Source organism: Seriola dumerili, unplaced genomic scaffold (assembly GCF_002260705.1).
Source record: "Seriola dumerili isolate Sdu_G_001 unplaced genomic scaffold, Sdu_1.0 BDQW01000002.1, whole genome shotgun sequence".
NCBI lineage: Eukaryota > Metazoa > Chordata > Actinopteri > Carangiformes > Carangidae > Seriola > Seriola dumerili.
The window spans coordinates 6,629,374-6,653,827 of NW_019174257.1; the positions used below are offsets into that span (position 1 = coordinate 6,629,374).

Here is a 24,454-nt window from a genome sequence, read left to right on the forward strand (position 1 = left end):
CTGTGTATCGAGTTGAAAGAGTGTTGCTGCGTGTGTGTGTGAGCTTCAGCGCACACAAACACTTCAGTCCTCGCCAAAAGTGATAACACGTTATCTAACCTCCGTGTGATGCATCATGTGATGTCGGCCTCAGTGCTGTTGTTGGCTGTACGATGCCACGATGTGCGTGTGTGTATGTGTCACACTGGTTGTATTTGTTCAGCTCTCAGTTTTCGCTTGTCTTCTCTCCGGTGTTTTCCTGCTGCCTTCAGGAAGCAGCTTTCAGGACGGCCTGATGGGTTTCCTGGCATGAACCCCCCCCCCCCTTCCTTCTGGGAGACAATGGGAGGTCTCCCACAGGGGCATGGAGGGTTTATGTGTGTGTGTGTGGTGATGAGGGGGGATTTATTGGGGGAGTAGTGGGTTTCCCTTCAGGAAACTGCAGATTTATCCCAGCAGCAGAGAGGCCCTCCTGTGTGTGTGTGTGTGTGTGTGTGTGTGTGTGTGTGTGTGTGTGTGTGTGTGAGTGTGTGTATTTTTGTGTCTGTTGGGCTTGAATGTCCTCATGAGGATAATGACATGGAAGAAATCTCGCCTTCACAACAGATTAAGTTCAGGATTATGATTTGGGTTTAGGTTTAAGATTAACTGGGATAAGAGTTAAATGTTGTGAAAATGGACGTTTGCCTCGAGATCCTGTTTCTTGCTCCAGAAAGCAATAAATAAGTTGAGGTTCAAAGTTAATTCTTGACCTTGGAAACATCAGTTAGAGAACAGTCTCCACTCAAAGTCTATTAAGTAGCTGTCCTGTGGACTTTTTGATAATATCACATGATCTTCATCAGCATATAGTTGTCAGTAAATTGTATTCATTGTTCAGTGTTGGCTTAAAAGCTGCAATCCAAAGTTCATTCTTGACCTTGTGAATCAAAAATCTCAACTCGAGGCTAGGACATCGACACTGATCTCCTGATTTGATTTTGACTCATTCAGTCCAGAATCAATTTGTTTCTTTTCGATTCTTGATGATTCAGTTACACCAGTGTTGCTTCAAGTGCTTCTCAGAATTATCCTCAAGTTTAAAGGTCCCATATTGTATAAAGTGAGATTTCCATGTGTTTTGTATTATTAAGCAGGTCTTGGCTCTATATTAATACCGTGAAAGTATCAAAGTGCTCAGTCTAAAGAGAAATGCACACAGCCTGTATTCAGAAACTGACCCTTAGAATGAGCCATCAGGACAGTCAACGCTCTCAGCCATGACCCAAGCTTGGCCCACTTAAACCGAGAGAGGCTAAGAGCCTCTCTTCTGATTGGCTCACTGACTTGTTGTTACTAGACCTCCAGAGAGAAGCCTGAGAGAAGAGATGTAAAACTACATTGAGATGGTTTTTGGTTCTTAAAACCATAAATATATCTTCTCATAAATATCAAAACGTCAAATGAAACGCCAGAAAAGTGTAAAATATGTGACCTTTAAATTTGTTTTACATTCAACAAGTGAGCAGCATGGTTGTTTTCTTTGACTATAAACTTATGTTCACATTATGGGCTGAATTGTAAACACATTTCCTGGTTATTAAACTGAGGACGACTGAGGAAGATTTATTTTCTTTGGCAAATGCAAAATGACTAGAAAATGATTTTTTTTAGGTCTACATGTGTAAAACAGTTGAGGAAGAATAATAAAAAGAACCCTGCACCACTTACAAGGTTGTTGAGCATTTCTTTTAAATAAAACTACCAGTACATGCATCCACAGACAGGACAGAAACAGGAAGTCTGTTCACTAATTCATTTGCACTGATATCTGCCGACAGCTGCTAGCTGATCCCACACACTGTTTTTTATCTTCTTCTTCTTTTTTTTTTTTTTTTTTTTTTTGAATCCAGCTCCACTCGAGGTCCATTCAGTAGCATTTCTCCTGCTGATGAAGGTCATGCAATATGATCAAAAACAGTAGTAGCTACTAAATAGACCTTCAGGTGAAATTTAATTTGTTAGGAACAAGTGACGTCACCATTAAAGAAATTGAATATGGTTATAATCAGTAAATTGCTTACTGCTTCAACTGAACATTTTCTTTAAATTATTGATTAACTTGAAGAGATTTTCAATTGATTAGTCTGTAACAGCCCTCATCCTGTCTGTTTTCATTTAGTTAAATTGGCACCATGAAAAATATGCTGAATTAGCTATTAACAGGTCTTGATTGTAATATGCCAATCGATGTCCTGACAAAAACCACTGAATTTCTTTGATAATGAAGAAAACCTAAAAACGTGAGAATTTTCAGGCAAGGTCTGGAGTTATAAGGAGCATCTTTATTCTGTGGTTTCCAAGCAGATTTTTGGATGTTTATTCACATTTATTCGGACATAATGTCGGTTAGTCACGCTGAATATAAAAATGTGTATCATAGGAAAGAAAACAATCATATCTATTGTCAATTGCATTGACCAATAAGATGAGAAACCAATAAGCCTTGAAAGAAAATTAAAATCAGAATTATGGTAAAAGTTGGTGGGGGGACTGGGAGTTAAAACAGTGAAGGTCCTCACAAGTATAATAATCCAACTGTGTATGTGTGTATGGTATGCACAGAGTGGAGGCCTGCGTTTCCGTGTGTCCAGATTTCTGAATGGGCTTTTTCTCATGTAAAGCAGTCAGATAGTAAAAGTTGCTGTCAGTGAGAGAGGATGTTGGCTTTCACCCCCCCCCCCCCCCCCCCCCCCCCATTTCAGTCAGATTGTGTCTATTACTCTCTCTGGCTTCCCTTCTCGGGAAAAGGGTGGCGTTGGAGATGAGGTCACTGTTTCAAAACATGGCCCTGAGCCTCAAACCAGCACAACATTTCCTCCTCCATGAAGTGAACTGAATGCAGGACGACCCAGTGTTCTCCTCTTTATTTAATAGCACATCCATGACTCTGCTCTGGGACGACAGGGTACTCGTCACATGTTCTACTGAACCCAGAAGGAAAATCTGAATCAGTAACAAACTGTTCTGTATGTGATATTTTTAGGAGACACTTCTGATCACTTATGTACTAATCAAGGGTGTAGGTTTAGTCTCAACATTGGTAGGGACGCAACAACCCCGTCACCCCTCCGAAACAAAGAGATTGGCTTTTTAATGCCAACCAAGCGAACTTACATTCAGGAATGCCCATACACAAAAGTAATATATGTACATGTGTTGAATTTCAATATATTAAATATATGTACTATGACATTTTTGCCTTACTATACTATGACTTTATATGCCTTATTATACAATGACTTTTTATGCCTTACTATACTATGACATTTTTGCCTTACTATACTATGACATTTTTATGCCTCATTAGACTGATTTTTATGCCTTACTATACTATGACTTTTTATGCCTTACTATACTATGACTTTATATGCCTTATTATACTATGACTTTTTATGCCTTACCATACTATGACTTTTTATGCCTCATTAGACTATGACTTTTTATGCCTTAGTATACTATGACATTTTTGCCTTACTATACTATGACTTTTTATGCCATACCATACTATGACTTTTTATGCCTTACAATACTATGACTTCTTTTCTGCCTTACTGTTCTATGACATTTTATGTCTTAGTATACTATGACTTTTTTATGCCTTACTATACTATGACTTTTTTATGTCTTAGTATACTATGACATTTTTATACCTTACTATACTGTGACTTTTTATGCTTTACTATACTATGACTTTTTATGACTTACTATGACTTTTTATGACTTACTATGACTTTTTATGCCTCACTATACCATGACTTTTTTTGCATCACCATGTTATGACTTTTTTAAACCTTACTATAATATGACTTTTCATGCCTCACCATATTATGACTTTTTTATGCCTTAAGCTTATTATACTTAAGTATGCCTTATTATAATATGACTTTTGATGCCTATGACTTTTTAAGCCTCATTAGACTGACTTTTTATGCATTACTATAGTATGACTTGTTATGCCTCAGACTGACTTTTTTATGCCTTACAATACTATGACTTTATGCCTCACCATAGTATGACTTTTTTATGCTTTACTGTACTATGACTTTTTTACCTTACTATACTATGACTTTCTATGCCTCATTAGACTGACTTTTTATGCCTTACTATACTATGACTTTTTATGACTTACTATACCATTACTTTTTTTGCCTTACTATACCATGACTTTTTATGCATCACCATGTTATGACTTTTTTAAGCCTTACTATACTATGATTTTTATGCATCACCATGTTATGACTTTTTTAAGCCTTACTATACTATGACTTTTTATGCCTCACCATAGTATGACTTTTTTATGCCTTACTGTACTATGACTTTTTTGCCTTACTGTACCATGACTTTTTTGCCTTACCATACTATGACTTTTTATGCATCACCATGTTATGACTTTTTTAAGCCTTATTATATTATGACTTTTTATGCATCACCATATTATTTTTTTATGCCTTACTATACTATGACTTTTTACGCCTTACTATACTATGACTTTTTAAGCCTCACCATATTGTGACTTTTTTTGCCTTAATATACTATGACTTGATATATGCCTTATTATATTATGACTTTTTATGCATCACCATGTTATGACTTTTTATGCCTTACTATACTATGACTTTATATGCCTTACTATACTATGACTTTTTTGCCTCATTAGACAGACTTTTCATGCCTTACTATACTATGACTTTTTATGACTTACTATACTGTGACTTTTTGTGCCTCACTACACTGACATTTTTGCCTTACTATACCATGACTTTTTTTGCCTTATTATACTATGACTTTTTATGCATTACCATGTTATGACTTTTTAAGCATTATTATACTATGACTTTATATACCTTACTATACTATGACTTTTTTTGCCTTACTATACTATGACTTTTTATGCCTTACTGTACCATGACTTTTTTATGCCTAACTATACTATGACTTTTTATCCTACACCATATTATGACTTTTTTATGCCTTACAATACTATGACTTTATATGCCTTATTATACTATGACTTTTTATGCATCATTAGACTGACTTTTTATGCCTTACTGTACTATGACTTTTTTGCCTTACCGTACTATGACTTTTTATGCCTTACTATACTATGACTTTCCATGCCTCACCATATTATTACTTTTTTATGCCTTACTATCCTATGACTTTTTTATGCCTTACTATACTGACTTCATATGCCTTACTATACTATGCCTTTTTTTTACCTTACTGTACTATGACTTTTTTGCCTTACTATATTATGACTTTTTATGCCTCATCATATGACTTTTTTATGCCTTGCCTACACTATGACTTTGTATGCATCACCATATTATGACTTTTTTAAGCCTTATTATACTATGACTTCATATGCCTTACTATAATATGACTTTTTATGCCTCATTAGACTGACTTTTTATGCCTTACTATACTATGACTTTTTATGACTTACTATACCATTACTTTTTTTGCCTTACTATACTATGACTTTTTATGCCTCATTAGACTGACTTTTTATGCCTTACTATACTATGACTTTTTATGACTTACTATACCATTACTTTTTTTGCCTTACTATACTATGACTTTTTATGCCTCACCATAGTATGACTTTTTTATGCCTTACTGTACTGACTTTTTTGCCTTACTGTACCATGACTTTTTTTGCCTTACTATACTATGACTTTCCATGCCTCACCATATTATTACTTTTTTATGCCTTACTATCCTATGACTTTTTATGCCTTACTATACTATGACTTTTTATGACTTACTATACCATTACTTTTTTTGCCTTACTATAATATGACTTTTTATGCCTCACCATGTTATGATTGTTTAAGCCTTACTATACTATGACGTTATATGCCTTACTATACTATGACTTTTTATGACTTACTATACCATGACTTTTTTTGCCTTACTATACTATGACTTTTTATGCCTCACCATGTTATGATTGTTTAAGCCTTACTATACTATGACGTTATATGCCTTACTATACTATGACTTTTTATGCCTTACTATACTATGACTTTTTAAGCCTCATTAGACTGACTTTTTATGTCTTACAATACTATGACTTTTTATGCCTCACCATAGTATGACTTTTTTATGCCTTACTGTACTATGACTTTTTTGCCTTACTATACTATGACTTTTTAAGCCTCATTAGACTGACTTTTTATGTCTTACAATACTATGACTTTTTATGCATCACCATATTATGACTTTTGATGCCTTACTATACTATGACTTTTGATGCATCACCATGTTACGACTTTTATAAGCCTTATTATACTATGACTTTTTATGCCTCATTAGACTGACGTTTTATGCCTTACTATATTATGACTTTTTATGACTCACCATATTATGACTTTTTTATGCCTTACTGTACTATGACTTTTTTGCCTTACTATACCATGACTTTTTATGCCTTACTATACTATGCCTTACTGTACCATGACTTTTTTGTCTTGTTATACTATGACTTTTTATGCATCACCATGTTATGACTTTTTTAAGCCTTATTCTACCATGAATTTTTATGCCTTACTATACTATGACTTTTTATGCCTCATTAGACTGACTTTTTATGCCTTACTGTACCATGACTTTTTTTTGCATTACTATACTATTACTTTTTATGCATCACCATGTTATGACTTTTTTAAGCCTTATTCTACCATGAATTTTTATGCCTTACTATACTATGACTTTTTATGCATCACCATATTATGACTTTTTTATGCCTAACTCTACTATGACTTTTTTGCCTTACCGTACTATTACTTTTTATGCCTTACTATACTATATTTTTGCCTTACTATACTATGACTTTTTTATGACTTATTATACTATGACTTTTTATGCCTTACTATTCTATGACTTTTTATGCCTCACCATATTATGTGTTTTTTATGCCTTACTATACTATGACATTTTTGTGCATCACCATATTATGACTTTTTTAGGACCTATTATACTATGACTTTATATGCCTTACTATAATGACTTTTTATGCCTCACCATAGTATGACCTGTTTATGCCTCATTATACTATGACTTTTTATGCCTTACTATACTATGACTTTTTTGTGCTTAACTGTACTATGACTTTTTTGCCTTACTATACTATGATTTTTTTATGCATCACCATATTATGACCTCTTTGCCTTACTATGCTATGACTTTTTATGCTTCACCAAATTATGACTTTTTTATGCCTTACTATACTATGACTTTTTATGCATCACCATGTTATGACTTTTTTAAGCCTTATTATACTATGACTTTTTATGCATCACCATGTTATGACTTTTTTAAGCCTTATTATACTATGACTTTATATGCCTTACTATAATATGACTTTTTATGCCTCACCATAGTATGACCTTTTTATGCCTTACTATACTATGATGTTTTTGCCTTACTATACCATGACTTTTTTATGACTTATTATACTATGACTTTTTATGCCTTATTATACTAAGACTTTTTGTGCCTTACTATACTATGACTTTTTTATGCTTTACTGTACTGACTTTTTGCCTTACTATGACTTTTTATGCCTCATTAGACTGACTTTTTATGCCTTACTGTACTATGACTTTTTATGCCTCACCATAGTATGACTTTTTTATGCCTTACTATGCTATATCTTTGCCTTACTATACTATGACTTATTTTGCATCACTATATTATGACTTTTTTGCCTTACTATACTATGACTTTTTCATGACTTATTATACTATGACTTTTTATGCCTTACTATACTACGACTTTTTATGCATTATTATACTACGACTTTTTATGCCTCACCATAGTATGACTTTTTTATGCTTTACTGTACTATGACATTTTTATGACTTTTTATGCCTTACTATACTCCGACTTTTTATGCCTTACTATACTCCGACTTTTTATGCCTTACTATACTCCGACTTTTTATGCCTTACTATACTCCGACTTTTTATGCCTTACTATACTACGACTTTTTATGCATTACTATACTATGATGTTTTTCTGACTTTTTATGCCTCATTAGACTGTCTTTTTATGCCTCACCATAGTATGCCTTTTTTATGCTTTACTGTACTACGACATTTTTGCCTTACCACACTATGACTCTTTTGGCTTACTATACTATGACTTTTTTATGCTTTACTGTACTATGACATTTTTGCCTTACCACACTATGACTTTTTTGGCTTACTATACTATGACTTTTTATGCATCACCATATTGACTTTTTTATGCCTTACTATACTATGACTTTTTATGCATCACCATATTATGACTTTTTCAAGCCTTATTATACTATGACTTTATATGCCTTACTACAATATGACTTTTTATGCCTCACCATAGTATGACCTTTTTATGCCTTACTGTACTATGACTTTTTTGCCTTACCATTTTATGACTTTTTTATGCCTTACTATACTATATTTTTTCCTTACTATACTATGACTTTTTATGACTTATTATACTATGACTTTTTAAGCCTTACTATACTATGACTTTTTATGCCTCATTAGACTGACTTTTTATGCCTTACTATACTATGACTTTTTATGCATCACCATATTATGACTTTTTCAAGCCTTATTATACTATGACTTTATATGCCTTACTACAATATGACTTTTTATGCCTCACCATAGTATGACCTTTTTATGCCTTACTGTACTATGACTTTTTTGCCTTACCATTTTATGACTTTTTTATGCCTTACTATACTATATTTTTTCCTTACTATACTATGACTTTTTATGACTTATTATACTATGACTTTTTAAGCCTTACTATACTATGACTTTTTATGCCTCATTAGACTGACTTTTTATGCCTTACTATACTATGACTTTTTATGCCTCACCATTTTGTGTTTTTATGCCTTACTATAATATGACTTTTTATGCCTCACCATAGTATGACCTTTTTATGCCTTACTGTACTATGACTTTTTTGCCTTACCATACTATGACTTTTTTAAGCCTTACTATACTATGATATTTTTGCCTTACTATACTATGACTTATTATGCATCACCATATTATGACTTTTTTGCCTTACTATACTATGACTTTTTCATGACTTATTATACTATGACTTTTTATGCCTTCCTATTCTATGACTTTTTTATGCTTTACTGTACTATGACTTTTTGCCTTACTATACTATGACTTTTTATGCATCACCATATGATGACTTTTTTATGCCTTACTATACTGTGACTTTTTATGCATCACCATGTTATTACTTTTTTAAGCCTTATAATACTATGACTTTATATGCCTTACTATAATATGACTTTTTATGCCTTACTGTACTATGACTTTTTTGCCTTACCATACTATGACTTTTTTATGCCGTACTATACTATATTTTTCCCTTAATATACTATGACTTATTATGCATCACCATATTATGACTTTTTTGCCTTACTATACTATGACTTTTTATGCCTCACCATAGTATGACCTTTTTATGCCTTTTTTATGACTTATTATACTATGATATTTTTGCCTTACTATACTAAGACTTTTTATGCCTCACCATAGTATGACCTTTTTATGCCTTTTTTATGACTTATTATACTATGATATTTTTGCCTTACTATACTAAGACTTTTTATGCCTCACCATAGTATGACCTTTTTATGCCTTTTTTATGACTTATTATACTATGATATTTTTGCCTTACTATACTAAGACTTTTTATGCCTCACCATAGTATGACCTTTTTATGCCTTTTTTATGACTTATTATACTATGATATTTTTGCCTTACTATACTAAGACTTTTTATGCCTCACCATAGTATGACCTTTTTATGCCTTTTTTATGACTTATTATACTATGATATTTTTGCCTTACTATACTAAGACTTTTTATGCCTCACCATAGTATGACCTTTTTATGCCTTTTTTATGACTTATTATACTATGATATTTTTGCCTTACTATACTAAGACTTTTTATGCCTCACCATAGTATGACCTTTTTATGCCTTTTTTATGACTTATTATACTATGATATTTTTGCCTTACTATACTAAGACTTTTTATGCCTCACCATAGTATGACCTTTTTATGCCTTTTTTATGACTTATTATACTATGATATTTTTGCCTTACTATACTATGACTTTATATGCATCACCATATTATGACTTTTTATGCCTCACCATATTATGTTTTTTTTTATGCCTTACTATACTATGACTTTTTCATGACTTATTATACTATGACTTTTTATGCCTTACTATACTATGATATTTTTTATGCCTTACTGTAATATGACTTTTTTGCCTTACTATACTACGACATTTTTGCCTTACCATACTATGACCTTTTTATGCCTTACTATACTATGATATTTTTTATGCCTTACTGTAATATGACTTTTTTGCCTTACTATACTACGACATTTTTGCCTTACCATACTATGACCTTTTTATGCCTTACTATACTATGATATTTTTTATGCCTTACTGTAATATGACTTTTTTGCCTTACTATACTACGACATTTTTGCCTTACCATACTATGACCTTTTTATGCCTTACTATACTATGATATTTTTTATGCCTTACTGTAATATGACTTTTTTGCCTTACTATACTACGACATTTTTGCCTTACCATACTATGACCTTTTTATGCCTTACTATACTATGATATTTTTTATGCCTTACTGTAATATGACTTTTTTGCCTTACTATACTACGACATTTTTGCCTTACCATACTATGACCTTTTTATGCCTTACTATACTATGATATTTTTTATGCCTTACTGTAATATGACTTTTTTGCCTTACTATACTACGACATTTTTGCCTTACCATACTATGACCTTTTTATGCCTTACTATACTATGATATTTTTTATGCCTTACTGTAATATGACTTTTTTGCCTTACTATACTACGACATTTTTGCCTTACCATACTATGACCTTTTTATGCCTTACTATACTATGATATTTTTTATGCCTTACTGTAATATGACTTTTTTGCCTTACTATACTACGACATTTTTGCCTTACCATACTATGACCTTTTTATGCCTTACTATACTATGATATTTTTTATGCCTTACTGTAATATGACTTTTTTGCCTTACTATACTACGACATTTTTGCCTTACCATACTATGACCTTTTTATGCCTTACTATACTATGATATTTTTTATGCCTTACTGTAATATGACTTTTTTGCCTTACTATACTACGACATTTTTGCCTTACCATACTATGACCTTTTTATGCCTTACTATACTATGATATTTTTTATGCCTTACTGTAATATGACTTTTTTGCCTTACTATACTACGACATTTTTGCCTTACCATACTATGACCTTTTTATGCCTTACTATACTATGATATTTTTTATGCCTTACTGTAATATGACTTTTTTGCCTTACTATACTACGACATTTTTGCCTTACCATACTATGACCTTTTTATGCCTTACTATACTATGATATTTTTTATGCCTTACTGTAATATGACTTTTTTGCCTTACTATACTACGACATTTTTGCCTTACCATACTATGACCTTTTTATGCCTTACTATACTATGATATTTTTTATGCCTTACTGTAATATGACTTTTTTGCCTTACTATACTACGACATTTTTGCCTTACCATACTATGACCTTTTTATGCCTTACTATACTATGATATTTTTTATGCCTTACTGTAATATGACTTTTTTGCCTTACTATACTACGACATTTTTGCCTTACCATACTATGACCTTTTTATGCCTTACTATACTATGATATTTTTTATGCCTTACTGTAATATGACTTTTTTGCCTTACTATACTACGACATTTTTGCCTTACCATACTATGACCTTTTTATGCCTTACTATACTATGATATTTTTTATGCCTTACTGTAATATGACTTTTTTGCCTTACTATACTACGACATTTTTGCCTTACCATACTATGACCTTTTTATGCCTTACTATACTATGATATTTTTTATGCCTTACTGTAATATGACTTTTTTGCCTTACTATACTACGACATTTTTGCCTTACCATACTATGACCTTTTTATGCCTTACTATACTATGATATTTTTTATGCCTTACTGTAATATGACTTTTTTGCCTTACTATACTACGACATTTTTGCCTTACCATACTATGACCTTTTTATGCCTTACTATACTATGATATTTTTTATGCCTTACTGTAATATGACTTTTTTGCCTTACTATACTACGACATTTTTGCCTTACCATACTATGACCTTTTTATGCCTTACTATACTATGATATTTTTTATGCCTTACTGTAATATGACTTTTTTGCCTTACTATACTACGACATTTTTGCCTTACCATACTATGACCTTTTTATGCCTTACTATACTATGATATTTTTTATGCCTTACTGTAATATGACTTTTTTGCCTTACTATACTACGACATTTTTGCCTTACCATACTATGACCTTTTTATGCCTTACTATACTATGATATTTTTTATGCCTTACTGTAATATGACTTTTTTGCCTTACTATACTACGACATTTTTGCCTTACCATACTATGACCTTTTTATGCCTTACTATACTATGATATTTTTTATGCCTTACTGTAATATGACTTTTTTGCCTTACTATACTACGACATTTTTGCCTTACCATACTATGACTTTTTTATGCCTTACTATACTATGACTTTTTACGCATCACCATATTACGACTCTTTTATGCCTAACTATACTATGACTTTATATATGCCTTATTATACTATGACTTTTTATGCCTTACTATACTATGATATTTTTTATGCCTTACTGTAATATGACTTTTTTGCCTTACTATACTATGACTTTTTATGCCTTACTATACTATGACTTTTTATGCTTCACCATATTATGACCTTTTTATGCCTTACAATACTATGACATTTTTGCCTTACCATACTATGACTTTTTATGCCTTACAATACTATGACATTTTTGCCTTACCATACTATGACTTTTTTATGCCTTACTATACTATGATATTTTTGCCTTACTATACTATGACTTTTTATGCTTCACCATATTATGACCTTTTTATGCCTTACAATACTATGACATTTTTGCCTTACCATACTATGACTTTTTATGCCTTACAATACTATGACATTTTTGCCTTACCATACTATGACTTTTTTATGCCTTACTATACTATGATATTTTTGCCTTACTATACTATGACTTTTTTATGATTTATTATACTATGACTTTTTATGCCTTACTGTACTATGACTTTTTTGCTTTACTATACTATGACTTTTAATGCATCACCATATTATGACTCTTTTATGCCTAACTATACTATGACTTTTTATGCCTTACTATACTATGACTTTTTTATGCCTTACTACACTATGACTTTATGTATGCCTTATTATACTATGACTTTTTATGCCTTACTATACTATGACTTTTTATTCCTCACCACATTGTCTTTTTTATGCCTTACTATACTATGACATTTTTGCCTTACCATACTATAACTTTTTTATGACTTACTATACTATGACAGTTTTGCCTTACCATCTTATGACTTTTTACCTAACTATACTATGATATTTTTACCTTACTATACTATGACTTTTTTAAGCATTATTACACTATGACTTTTTATGCCTTATTATACTATGACTTTTTATGCCTTACTATACTATGATGTTTTTTATGCCTTACTGTAATGACTTTTTATGCCTTACTATACTATGACTTTTTATGCACCACCATGTTATGACTTTTTTAAGCCTTATTATACTATTACTTTTTATGTCTTACTATACTATGACTTTTTATGCCTCATTAGACTGACTTTTTATGCCTTACTGTACAATGACTTGATATATGCCTTACTATACTATGAATTTTTTATACATCACCATATTATGACTTTTTTATGCCTTACCATACTATGACTTTTTTATCCCTTACTATTCTATGACTTTTTATGCCTTACTATACTATGACATTTTTGCCTTATTATACTATGACTTTTTATGCCTCACTTTACTATGACATTTTTGCCTTACTATACTATGACTTTTTTATGACTTACTATACTATGACATTTTTGCCTTACTATACTATGAATTTTTTATGACTTATTATATTATGGCTTTTTATGCCTTATTATACTATGACTTTTATGCCTCACTATACTATGACTTACTATAGTCATAGTATACCAAGGCATAAAAACATGTTTTGCAGCTCTTACAACTTAAAGCCTTGGCCACTCATGGTTTGAGTTAGTATATACTGATGAAACATTTTAAGGATGATTCTGATTCATTACAATGCAAGTCTTATTTTTTGTCATTTTGGCCATCATTTCTATTGATAATCGTAATAATATTGTACTTGTGTGTTGTAAACCAGGGGCTACTTAAGTGGTGGAGTTCATAAGGCTGAATGTCACTAACTGGTCAGCATAGATGCTGCAGATGCTTCAGCTTGTGTACTGCACCATTTATAAAACAAGGAAGTATTAAGTGTGATTAGTATTAATTTTAGGATGAGGGTCAGACATTTTTGGTTAATTATTATTACTGGATTAGTTTATAAAGAGAGAGAGAATCAGTGGACAAGAGAGAAAGGGAAGGTTGAGAGAACTAGAGTGTGAATGAAAAAATAAAGCCAGTGAGACAGAGAAATCAAATGTTATTTATTAGTAGCGTCATGAAGTTTTCAGTTTCTTTTTCATTCATCCAACTCAAACATCAGAGTCATGCAACAACACATGCAAAAAGCAACAGGATGGCTCTGTGTCACTGTTTCCTTGGGTGTGAAAATTGTTTCAAATAACTTTTAGTACATCATTGATCTGGTTTGCCGCATCTATATGAGCTTTTAGATGTGGCAAAAATGGAAAAACAAATGTACAGAAGGGGTTTTTAGTTTGAAAAGCACAAGTTAATTTCTGATATGAGGGAACATGATGAAGGATAGATGATATGAGACCCACACAGTAAAATTATCACCAAAACTGTGTGCTGTAAACATCCATCACAGTTTACAGACCGACATCCTTGTTCAACAGTGACTTACCATGACTTTCCGTTACCTCCAAATATAGTAGTGTGGACAACCTGAATACATTGTTCGCTTTTTACAACCTCTATTCCTTGACCTAAGGAAATAAAGACAAAATTATCAAAACACTTTTTTTATGGGTCCAAAAATTTCCTAACAATTGTATTTGCTACTAATTATAGGGAAAATAGGAAAGGTCATTTAGTTATTATTCATTTATCAGTGGAAACTGTTTGTTGAACTGTCTGCTTGGTTATAGACAAATTTCACATATTTATTTCATGATTACCTGAGCTGCTGTGGACTGATCAAAAGATTCTATTGTTAGCTGTTTGCAGTTAATGAAATTAAATAATTGGAAGTGTAAAACATTTTCACCTATTCAGAAATTACAGACCCAAAATATAAAGCATTATACATAAGCCTTCTGCAGCAGAAAATGACACTGGAATGAATCTTAAACCAATGGAAATGAATATAGAGTTGGATCACAAGGAATAAACAATATTCTATGACTCCACTCACTCAATGAAATGCGACTGTGTTGTTGGGTGTGAGCTGCTGCAGTTATGATTGTCATGTTGCATTAAAACTGAATCAAGAATGTCATGTGAATTCAGTTTGTTGCCATGGATACACAGACATCTAAAGCTGTTTAGTCAGTCTGAAGAACAATGCAGTTCATCTGTTCACAAAAGAACCCAGTTCGATGTTTACTAAATTAAAGTGGTATTCCAAAAATCAGTTCACTGAAATTTGTAGCTGTGAACATATTCTTTGTCTGACTGGTGAATCATGTGACTCTGTGTGTGTGTGTGTGTGTGTGTGTGTGTGTGTATATGTGTAGACTCATATGCTTAAGTAAATCAGATTTTTTGATGTTTGTGAAACATTGTGGTCATATGTGTGTGTGTTTATACAGGTTTTGCAAGTTTTTACTTTTGTGTTTTCATTGTGTGTGTGTGTACTTGAAAATGTGTTTATGGGTACTACAATTTTGTTTTTTGCTTGTGCGAGTGTCATTGAGTCTTGGCACTCAGTGATGTGTATGTTCATGCCTGTCTCTCTCTCTCTCTCTCTCTCTCTGTTTGTGTGTATGCGTTGGTGAGACTCTCAGCTGGTCACGACTTGGGGTGTAGAGAGAAGGAATGCAGCTTCTCACTGCAGTCTGTAATTTGCTGCCTGTCATCAAATCAGAGAGAAAAACAGCAACACTTGAGAAGAGCTGAGGGTGTGTGTGTGTGTGTTGGTGGTGGGTGAGAGGAGAAATGAGAATCATGTGAGGAGGGGAGGGTAGAAACAAGAGAGCAGGAGATCTGGAGGGGAACTGATAAGGGAAAAAGAAAAAGAAATGAAGAACAGTAAGAATGAAGGAACCAAGAGCAGAAAGGAGGATGATGGTGGCATGAGAGGAAGAGCAGAGAGAGCAGAGTGTTGGGATTGTGCTGTTAATCACTGTTGTTGGTTTCGCAACCTAATTAACTTTGCAGCACACTGCTATTCAGTTTTATATATAATGCTCCACAGAAGTAAATACTTCTCAGCATTTTATAAAATTACTGGTTGTAAAAAGCTGCAGTTTATACTCCTTGTGCTTCTTTCAGCTGCCATCTTTTTGTTTGTGTTTTTTATTTATTTATTTATTTATTTTCATAGTGTTTCAATGCCAATAGGCCTTTTCCTCTCACCATAACATTAACTTTTAAGGGTTTGGTTCTGCTTTGTCTTTCCATTGTGTTGCCTGTACTGAAACACACGTCCTGTTTTATTAAATGAGGTGTGTGGATTTAGCACCACCTTTATGAGCAGTGCCAAAATGTTTTTCCAGAAACAATAAAAAAATGAACAACAGTGGAAAGAAAAGCTGAACCTGTGTCTATAGGCTTCACAAGTCTGTCTTCCAACAATAGTCAGGTGCCCAAAGCAACATCGGAACAGGTTTTGCTTGGTGTGCCTTGCTTTGCTAAGTGATCCCTTCCTAATGTGCTTTTGACATGTAAGTGACAGGAGACAAAATCCAGTCTTTGTTTTGTGCAAAAATGTATTCCAGAGTTTATCTGGAGTTGACATGAGGCTTCATTACGTCTGAATTACTCAAATCAAAACCAGGCTTTTAGAATAAAATGTTATCCCTGTTCAGCTGCAGTGGAAGGATAGTGACAAAAAGAGGGAATCTGTAATAAAAATGTAAGGGTGGAAGATACCCACTCGAACTCATCTAAGCTTCAGATGAACTTATGAATACGTTTTTACACCAATGTATGAATGTTTCAAGTATTCATTTTGGCTCTTGACTATTGTTTTACGACAGACCTGTGAACCTATCCTTTAAGTTTTGGGTTGTTAATTTCTTGAACTGGAAACGGCCTAAAACCTAATAGAAGTAGTTTGAATATGTTTGTTCCAAAATCTCCAGCATTTCTGATCTGATTTCACACTAATTACAGCTCTGAGGATCTGCAGCATATCTGGGTAAAACTGCCTGAGTAAGTGCCTGCATACAGTCATAACTGTTGATGTGTGGAAAACATGTCGCCCTATGTTTTTGCACACCAATAATGATGATGTCACACCAAAACTGGCCCAGGAACACAAGTGCTCTTTGTTTCATGTTTAAAGACACATACTTTGTTGTCACTGATACAAACCATGGCACTGCTCTGTTGGAACTTTATTTAGACCTGTGCTTTATACAAGATAATTTATATGTGATGCCACAGCTCTTCATCCAGCTGTGAGTAAAAAACAAAGTGATACAAACATTAACTGGATTTTGGCAAAAACATCAGTGTGATTGCTCCTAACTGTTGTCTGAGCACAGATGAAGAGGTAAAGTTACAGAAACTGGAGTCAGACTTGTTTCAACTTCAGAATCTATTTAAATTATCCAACTCGGCAGGATTACATGTTACTGAAACTGCCCAATAAACAAGCTACTAGCGAATCATGCAGCATGTTTATGAACTCTGGTTAGCTTGTTTTGAATCCTAAACAAAACCAATACATAAACTCAAAGTACAGTAAAACACTTCTCTCTGGTTTTGACTGAAGTAAACCACAGAGGTGAGGTCACATCCTTGAAAGCCTTTAAGTGTTTGTGTAACTTGCCGTCTGATTGGTCGGGACGCTACAGCATCATGTTCACTGTGGTCTGACCTGAGAGAAGCAGCTGTCAGGACCACTGAGCAGAAACAGAGCAGCAGCTGATAAGATACAAAGCAGAAACATTTCTTTCAGTTAGAGAAGATTCTTCATTTTTTGTCTTCCCACCGCATAGTTTAATTAATCCATTGTCTGTAACGGCCCATAATATAATTAGTTCTAATTAGTGTTCTGCGTGTCTGAAAGTTTGTAGTCTTTACTTTGACAATGAAGTGTCTGTTGGCTGCAGTGTGAGCTGACAGATGATCTGTGTGTGTTGAATGTGTGTGTTTATGGGTTATCAGTAGTCAGTCAGTCGGAAGGACGACCAGCGTGTTGCAGCAGCATGTGTTACTGTAGGAATGTGCCTGAGGCTGCTGGAAAACACATCTGTGTGTGTGTGTGGCGCTACGGGTGTGAGTGTGTATGTTTGAAAGAAAATGAATGATTGCATGTATCTGAGGTTTTTCGTGTGTGTGTGTGTCTGTGTGTGTGTTAGTGGTGGTGGTGGTGGGGGGGGGTGTTGCATGTATCTTAAAGAAGAAACTGAGATTGGTTCTAAAGGTATTTTTGTGCACACAACACTGACTTTTTATGACCTGCGTAGACAGCAGCTCCTGTAATTTTCTTTGTAAACCCACACACCTGTGATTGTGAAGTTTGTGCAAGTGGATGTTCACCTTGTCACAGTTTACACTAGTCTCCTGGTGTCAGGGCTTTTCCATACTTGCTCCCTCAACCGGCAGATCCTGGCTAATATAGAGAGCCGTTGTGAAAACCTCATTCAAAATCGCACTGACATTTGTAACAACGTTAACTACAAAAATCCGGCAGGAACAGAGCCTTTCCCAACACTATGTCATGTGACTCGCTTCATATGTTTAGATAAATATGGTAGTTTTTTGAAAAACAATTTAACATTGTTTAGTCACTACATTATACTGCATATATAACAAAATCATGTCTGTTGTGCCATAGCTGGAAAGATTAAAGCTTAATATCAAAGGCACAAATCAAGTAACACAAAAGGCTGCTTCTTCCAGCAGTTCTCCAAATTCACTCTACACAGAGGTGACAATTTTACACAAAAACATATTTACTTATCGGGCCACCACAAGTCCCCAGTTCAGCTTCAGAGCTCCCTGGCAAAGAAGTGTGTGGTATTCTACTGGAGCGATGAACATAAAAAGATATCCACTCATTTAGTGTTTTGATGGTGGTGGTGAAGAGCACTATCTAGTGTGTGTTCACTTGGGTCGAGATCTGGTGACTGGAACAACATAGCATGTGATTCTCATCATTTTCCTACTCAAACCATTTAGTGACCTCCCATTGTCTTTATGGAAGCATTGGATTAATTATGTTTCTGCGCTTATTTAATCAAGTTTTCCTTCAATTTTTAACCCAATAATGTGGTATGTGTGTGTGTGTATTGTGAAGGCAGTGTGTTTTTTGGATTGTATGCTGACCTCTCTCTCTCTCTCTCTCTCTCTCTCTCAGGGCTGTGTGGAGCAGGGAGAGGAGGCAAACAGCCTGAACTCCAGCTGCATGAATTGTTCACTGAGCGGCTGAGAGAGGTACACTCCACTTTCAAAACTGCTTTATAAGTCTTTGTCATCATGATTATTTTTTGTAATAGTCTGTGACTTATGTTGTCATGATGTGGTGCCATACATACCACATATGTAGCAATTATTTGATTAGATTTTGGTGTGCCTTACTGCATGTATTTGCATATTAATGAAGTAGAACAAGTGTTTTTAAAAACTTCTAAGCACACATGTTCTTTTGTCATGTAGATCATGGTGGGACATGAGGCAATCCAAGTGCGTCTTGTCATTTCACTTTGTCCTCTCTTTTCCTCTAATTGGTGTAACTGTTATGTAATAAGTATCTACTTCATGCAGTCTTTTCCATTTTCCATCAGGAACACTTTCTAAACTAGTCCCTCTGTCCTGCTGTACAGGAAGCGTTAAATGTTTCCTGTTTGGATCAAATAGAAGAAGAACCAGGTTGTTAACAGGAGCAGTGATAGCTACTGTGTCTAAACTGACAAAGACAAGCACTAAATTTTAATTTAGAAATTTTGAACAGATTGTTTGTCTCTTAAAAGTAACCAAAAATGCACAACTTTTTTTTAAATAAATCAATTCCTTGGTTTAAAGGTAAATTTCACTTTTTAATGAGCAAAATTGTCCATGTTGACATGTTTCATACTGTCGTCCATTCACTTAGAGCTTCCCTGCCACGTCCACCCAGTTTTGTTTTTCAGCATTTTTTTACGTGTCCGAATAAATGGATATTACGCCTTGAGGAAATAACTGATTTCCAAGTGAAGCAGTGCTTGTCAGGGTTTAGTGGTCTTGTGGTGAGGACAATCCTGTGGTTTTCCAGTACAGCTGGATGGTGTGATGGTGTTGTTAATGGAGCGGCAGTCTTGAGGTTTTTGCACACTGTTCAGCTCTTTGTTGTTGACTTTGTTCTGAGGTGTTTCCCGAGTGCTGTCTTCACTGTGTGCCAGATGTTTACAGTGTACAAACGATATATATACACACTTAAAACACGTATCTTAGCTTTTAGTGACGTGTAATGACTCTTACAGGAAGGAACGTCTGAGTTCCACAGTGTAACCACTAGTAAAGAAGTTGAGAGGTTAAAGGCAGAAAACACACACACACACTCTCTGAGGTATGGATGATGTCAGGCTCAACGTCCTTCAACACCTCTGGAGAAGAAAAGCAAACAAGAGATCCATTGAAACAAAAGCTCTTTATCTGTGAAAGAAGAGAATTTCATCCTCTTTTGAATTCAGTCACAGGCTGTCACACGTGCTTAGGAGCCATGAGAGCACACATAAACCTCTTCAGGCCTTTCTGCACTTTGTAGTAAGTTTACAACACCTATAAAGACGCATCTATGTCTGCCATTAAAGTGAGAACATGGAGCCTCTCAGGTTGTTTAGAAGTTATGCTGTTTTTGTTGTTTGTTGTGTAAAGCTGCCTCCTCTTAAAAAAAAAAAACCAAAAAACAAAAAAAAAAAAACTGTTGACGGATGATGGAGCACATGATGTTGGCGCTAACAGAAAAATCGATGATAGAAAGTCCAAACATCGTGACACTTCTTGTCAGAAGATAACAAGTGATAGACTTCCTGTGATGTCTTCACCAAACTACTGTGTAGTGTTTTAGAAATTACATCCCTTTTCCTTCAACTAAGGTCCAAGTACATTCATGAGAAATTCATTCATCTTACTGTGTGTTTTCTTTGGCCAGGTGTTGATTTGAAGCTCTGTGTGTGCTGAAAGGTCCCAGTCCTGAAAAATGACTCAGTCTGTGCAAGTTAACCCAAAGCTGCCTGGTAAGCAACTGCATGAAGATGCCTTCGTTTTTGTATTTCCACTTCATTTCCCAATTTCTTTTCTAACTATGAACGTGGAAACATTTTGGGTAACCTTTGAAAAGAGATGTCGGTGTTGTATCGCGCTTTCATTTTTCACTTCATTGTAATAAATTAAATAATGTATTCTAACCTGTCAGTATGTATCGATGTTGCCAAATTACGTGTCCTTTTCTTTTCAGATCTGGGCTCTCCATTTATCTACACCAGTCAGGAGGAGGCTGACCAGTCAGGTTCCTACTCGGTCCAGACTCCATATGGTTTCCAGCTGGATCTGGACTTCCTCAAATATGTAGAGGAAATAGAGAGTGGGCACAATCTCCGCCGGGCACCCGTCAGCTCCCGCCGCTTGGGTCGAGGGCTCAAACTCTCCCAGAGGAGTCCGGGTGTGGGTGGGCGTACCAGTGGCTGGACATCCACAGAGTCTCTTTCATCCCCAGCCAGTGAAGATGGCAGAGCTCCTCCACCGCCGCCACCACGCAACCGCCTTGGGTCAGCACCCTGTGAGGGACTCTCTCTTTCACCTGTCACCCTCCTCACTGTTCCTCCGCTATCTGCCGGGGCCAAAGTGCCACCGCCACCACCTCAGCGCAACCCCAGAGTCGAGCGGACTCTCCTGGAAACCAGCCGGCGGCTACAGCAGGAACAAACCCACCAGCACCAGAATGGCGGGCGCTTCCAGCTCGCAGATCCTCCCAAACTGCTCTTACCCTCCCCATCCACTCAGCCTCTGCAGAGTAGCTTGACTAAACCCAGTCCTCAGACCTCTGGGCGCAGCACTCCAGCTGCTGGCACAGCAATGACTCCGATCCCTCCCAACCAGCTGCAGACAGTTAGAGAGCAGATGGCTACAGCCTTGAAGCAGCTGAAAGAGATGGAAGAAAGGGTAAAGGGTGTTCCTGCACTTGAGAAAGAGGTTGCCAAGCTTCGTGCAGAGAAAGACATGCTCCTGCTGGCCCTGCAGGAGAAGAAAGTGACCACGGAGATGGTCCAGCAGAAGCAACAGTCTACAGAGTCTTCTACTCAAACCACAGAGACCCTTCAAACCCAAACTGACCAACATATCCACAATCGACTGACTTCACCAACTTCACCTGGTCACAAAGGCCTCGGAAAATCTGGTGAGCTGAAGAGACTGACGGAGAAATTTGAGGTGCAGGGAGAGAAAACTCCAGCACATTCAAAAGTTTTAGTAAAAGCTCCAGAGAAAGTTTCAGTTGTTGAGAAGAAGTCAGTGGCTGTTGGGGACGACATGCCAATGGACTCTGTTGTTTTCTACTACAGCCAGGGTGTGAAAGATGCTTCTGAGGGCACCGTGGTGAATGTTTGTGAGAAAGGCATAGGAACAGAGGCCCCTCTGATTCACGAGGAGGGGGTACAGGTCATGGTGGAGACTGAAGAGGCTGAGGTTTGGGTCATGGAGTCACTACTTGGACTGACCAGCGAGGCACAGCGGGAGATCGACACCTTACAGGACACCATTAAATTCCAGCAGGAGACTATTGTGGCTCTAGAGGATCAGCTGAGCGTGGCCGATAAAGACCTGGGGACGCTTAGAGCCCAGATGGAAGAGCAAACCTCCAAAGTCACATTCGAGAAGGGGGTTCTTGCAAAACCAGACACAACAAATGCCCAGGTAGAGACACTGACTCCTGTGTTAAAGCATGCTGCGGTTCTGTGTCGCCCAGAGGTGACTGATGCGTGTGTAGGCGAGATTTTAACAGCAGATCAGACTGAACAGGGCACTCAGACTGATGCTTTAGAGAAACCAGCAGAACCAGCCCCTGTTGTACTGGTCAGCACTGGGTGTCAATGGGAGAGCTTGTTTGAGGAAAAAACGGAGGAGCAGAAAGTTACAGTGCCAAAGAAGAGACAGTTGACAATCGCTGAGTACAAGGTCTCTCCAGAAGAAGAGGTAATCGGCACATCGGAGAAGAAAGAGGGAGAGGAAGGACAAAAGGCTGCACCCAGCAACACCAAGACAGGTGGGAACTAGAGGGTTTACCTTCACTGTAAAAAAGTAAAACATGCTGCAGGTTAGGACATCATGTGTTTGCTTCAAATGTTTTTTTTTTCCCTCAAAAATGTAGAATTATTTGTCATTGTTGCAAAAACAAAGTGATGCATCATTAGTAACTATGGGGCAACCTGAGGTAAGTGGTAGAGAAAGAACATAATTTAATTTTTGCAAAAAGTGGAGCATAATGGAGCGACACACAATACCTCTTAAGGTAACAATTCATTTTACAGGTTCATAATGTCTGCATGATTTCAAAGAAGGACCCTGGGAAGTCTCATTTATTAATTTTTACTCTTCATATATATTACTCTCTTTACTCTTCATATATATTACTTGTCTGTAGGAAATGTAACTTTTTTTGACTTTTCAACTGACCTGTTGTAAACTGACTAAAAAAACTCACTAGGTTAAACTAGTAATTAATAAGTACTAATTGAAAACTCACTCTAATATAATTGCTTACAAATTACATGTTTTCCATGAAACTTTGAAGTTATTCAGAAATTACGCAAAGTAAAGCATTTTATAAGCATTTTCACTAGAGAGACAAATATCACATCATCTCTATTCAAGCAATAGAGACTCATAACATTTAGTGTGAAGTGCACATTTCTCTGGAGCACTGCTTTTGAACTATTGTTTGATCACTGTGCTTCCCTCATGGCAACAGGTATGCTGAAATCAATCATGAAGAGGAAGGATGGGAGTAACTCGGGTGAGAATCGCACCGCTGGCAAGAAGAGCCTGCAGTTTGTTGGTATTCTAAATGGAGGGTGGGTAACATGAAACTTAATTTTTATTTTTAC

The 24,454-nt window shown here is 35.4% G+C and overlaps 1 protein-coding gene across 1 annotated transcript in view; it reads left to right on the forward strand.

Moving 5' to 3' along the window:
- The window catches only part of kank3 (KN motif and ankyrin repeat domains 3), a 45,726-nt gene that overhangs the window by 11,901 nt on the left and 9,371 nt on the right, over positions 1 to 24,454 (forward strand). The window contains exons 2-5 of the mRNA XM_022770416.1: positions 19,732 to 19,808; positions 21,505 to 21,589; positions 21,811 to 23,613; positions 24,319 to 24,421. Coding sequence (XP_022626137.1) covers positions 21,553 to 21,589; positions 21,811 to 23,613; positions 24,319 to 24,421 — 1,943 coding nt within the window. The 5' untranslated portion in view covers positions 19,732 to 19,808; positions 21,505 to 21,552. The remainder of the gene's footprint in view (positions 1 to 19,731; positions 19,809 to 21,504; positions 21,590 to 21,810; positions 23,614 to 24,318; positions 24,422 to 24,454) is intronic.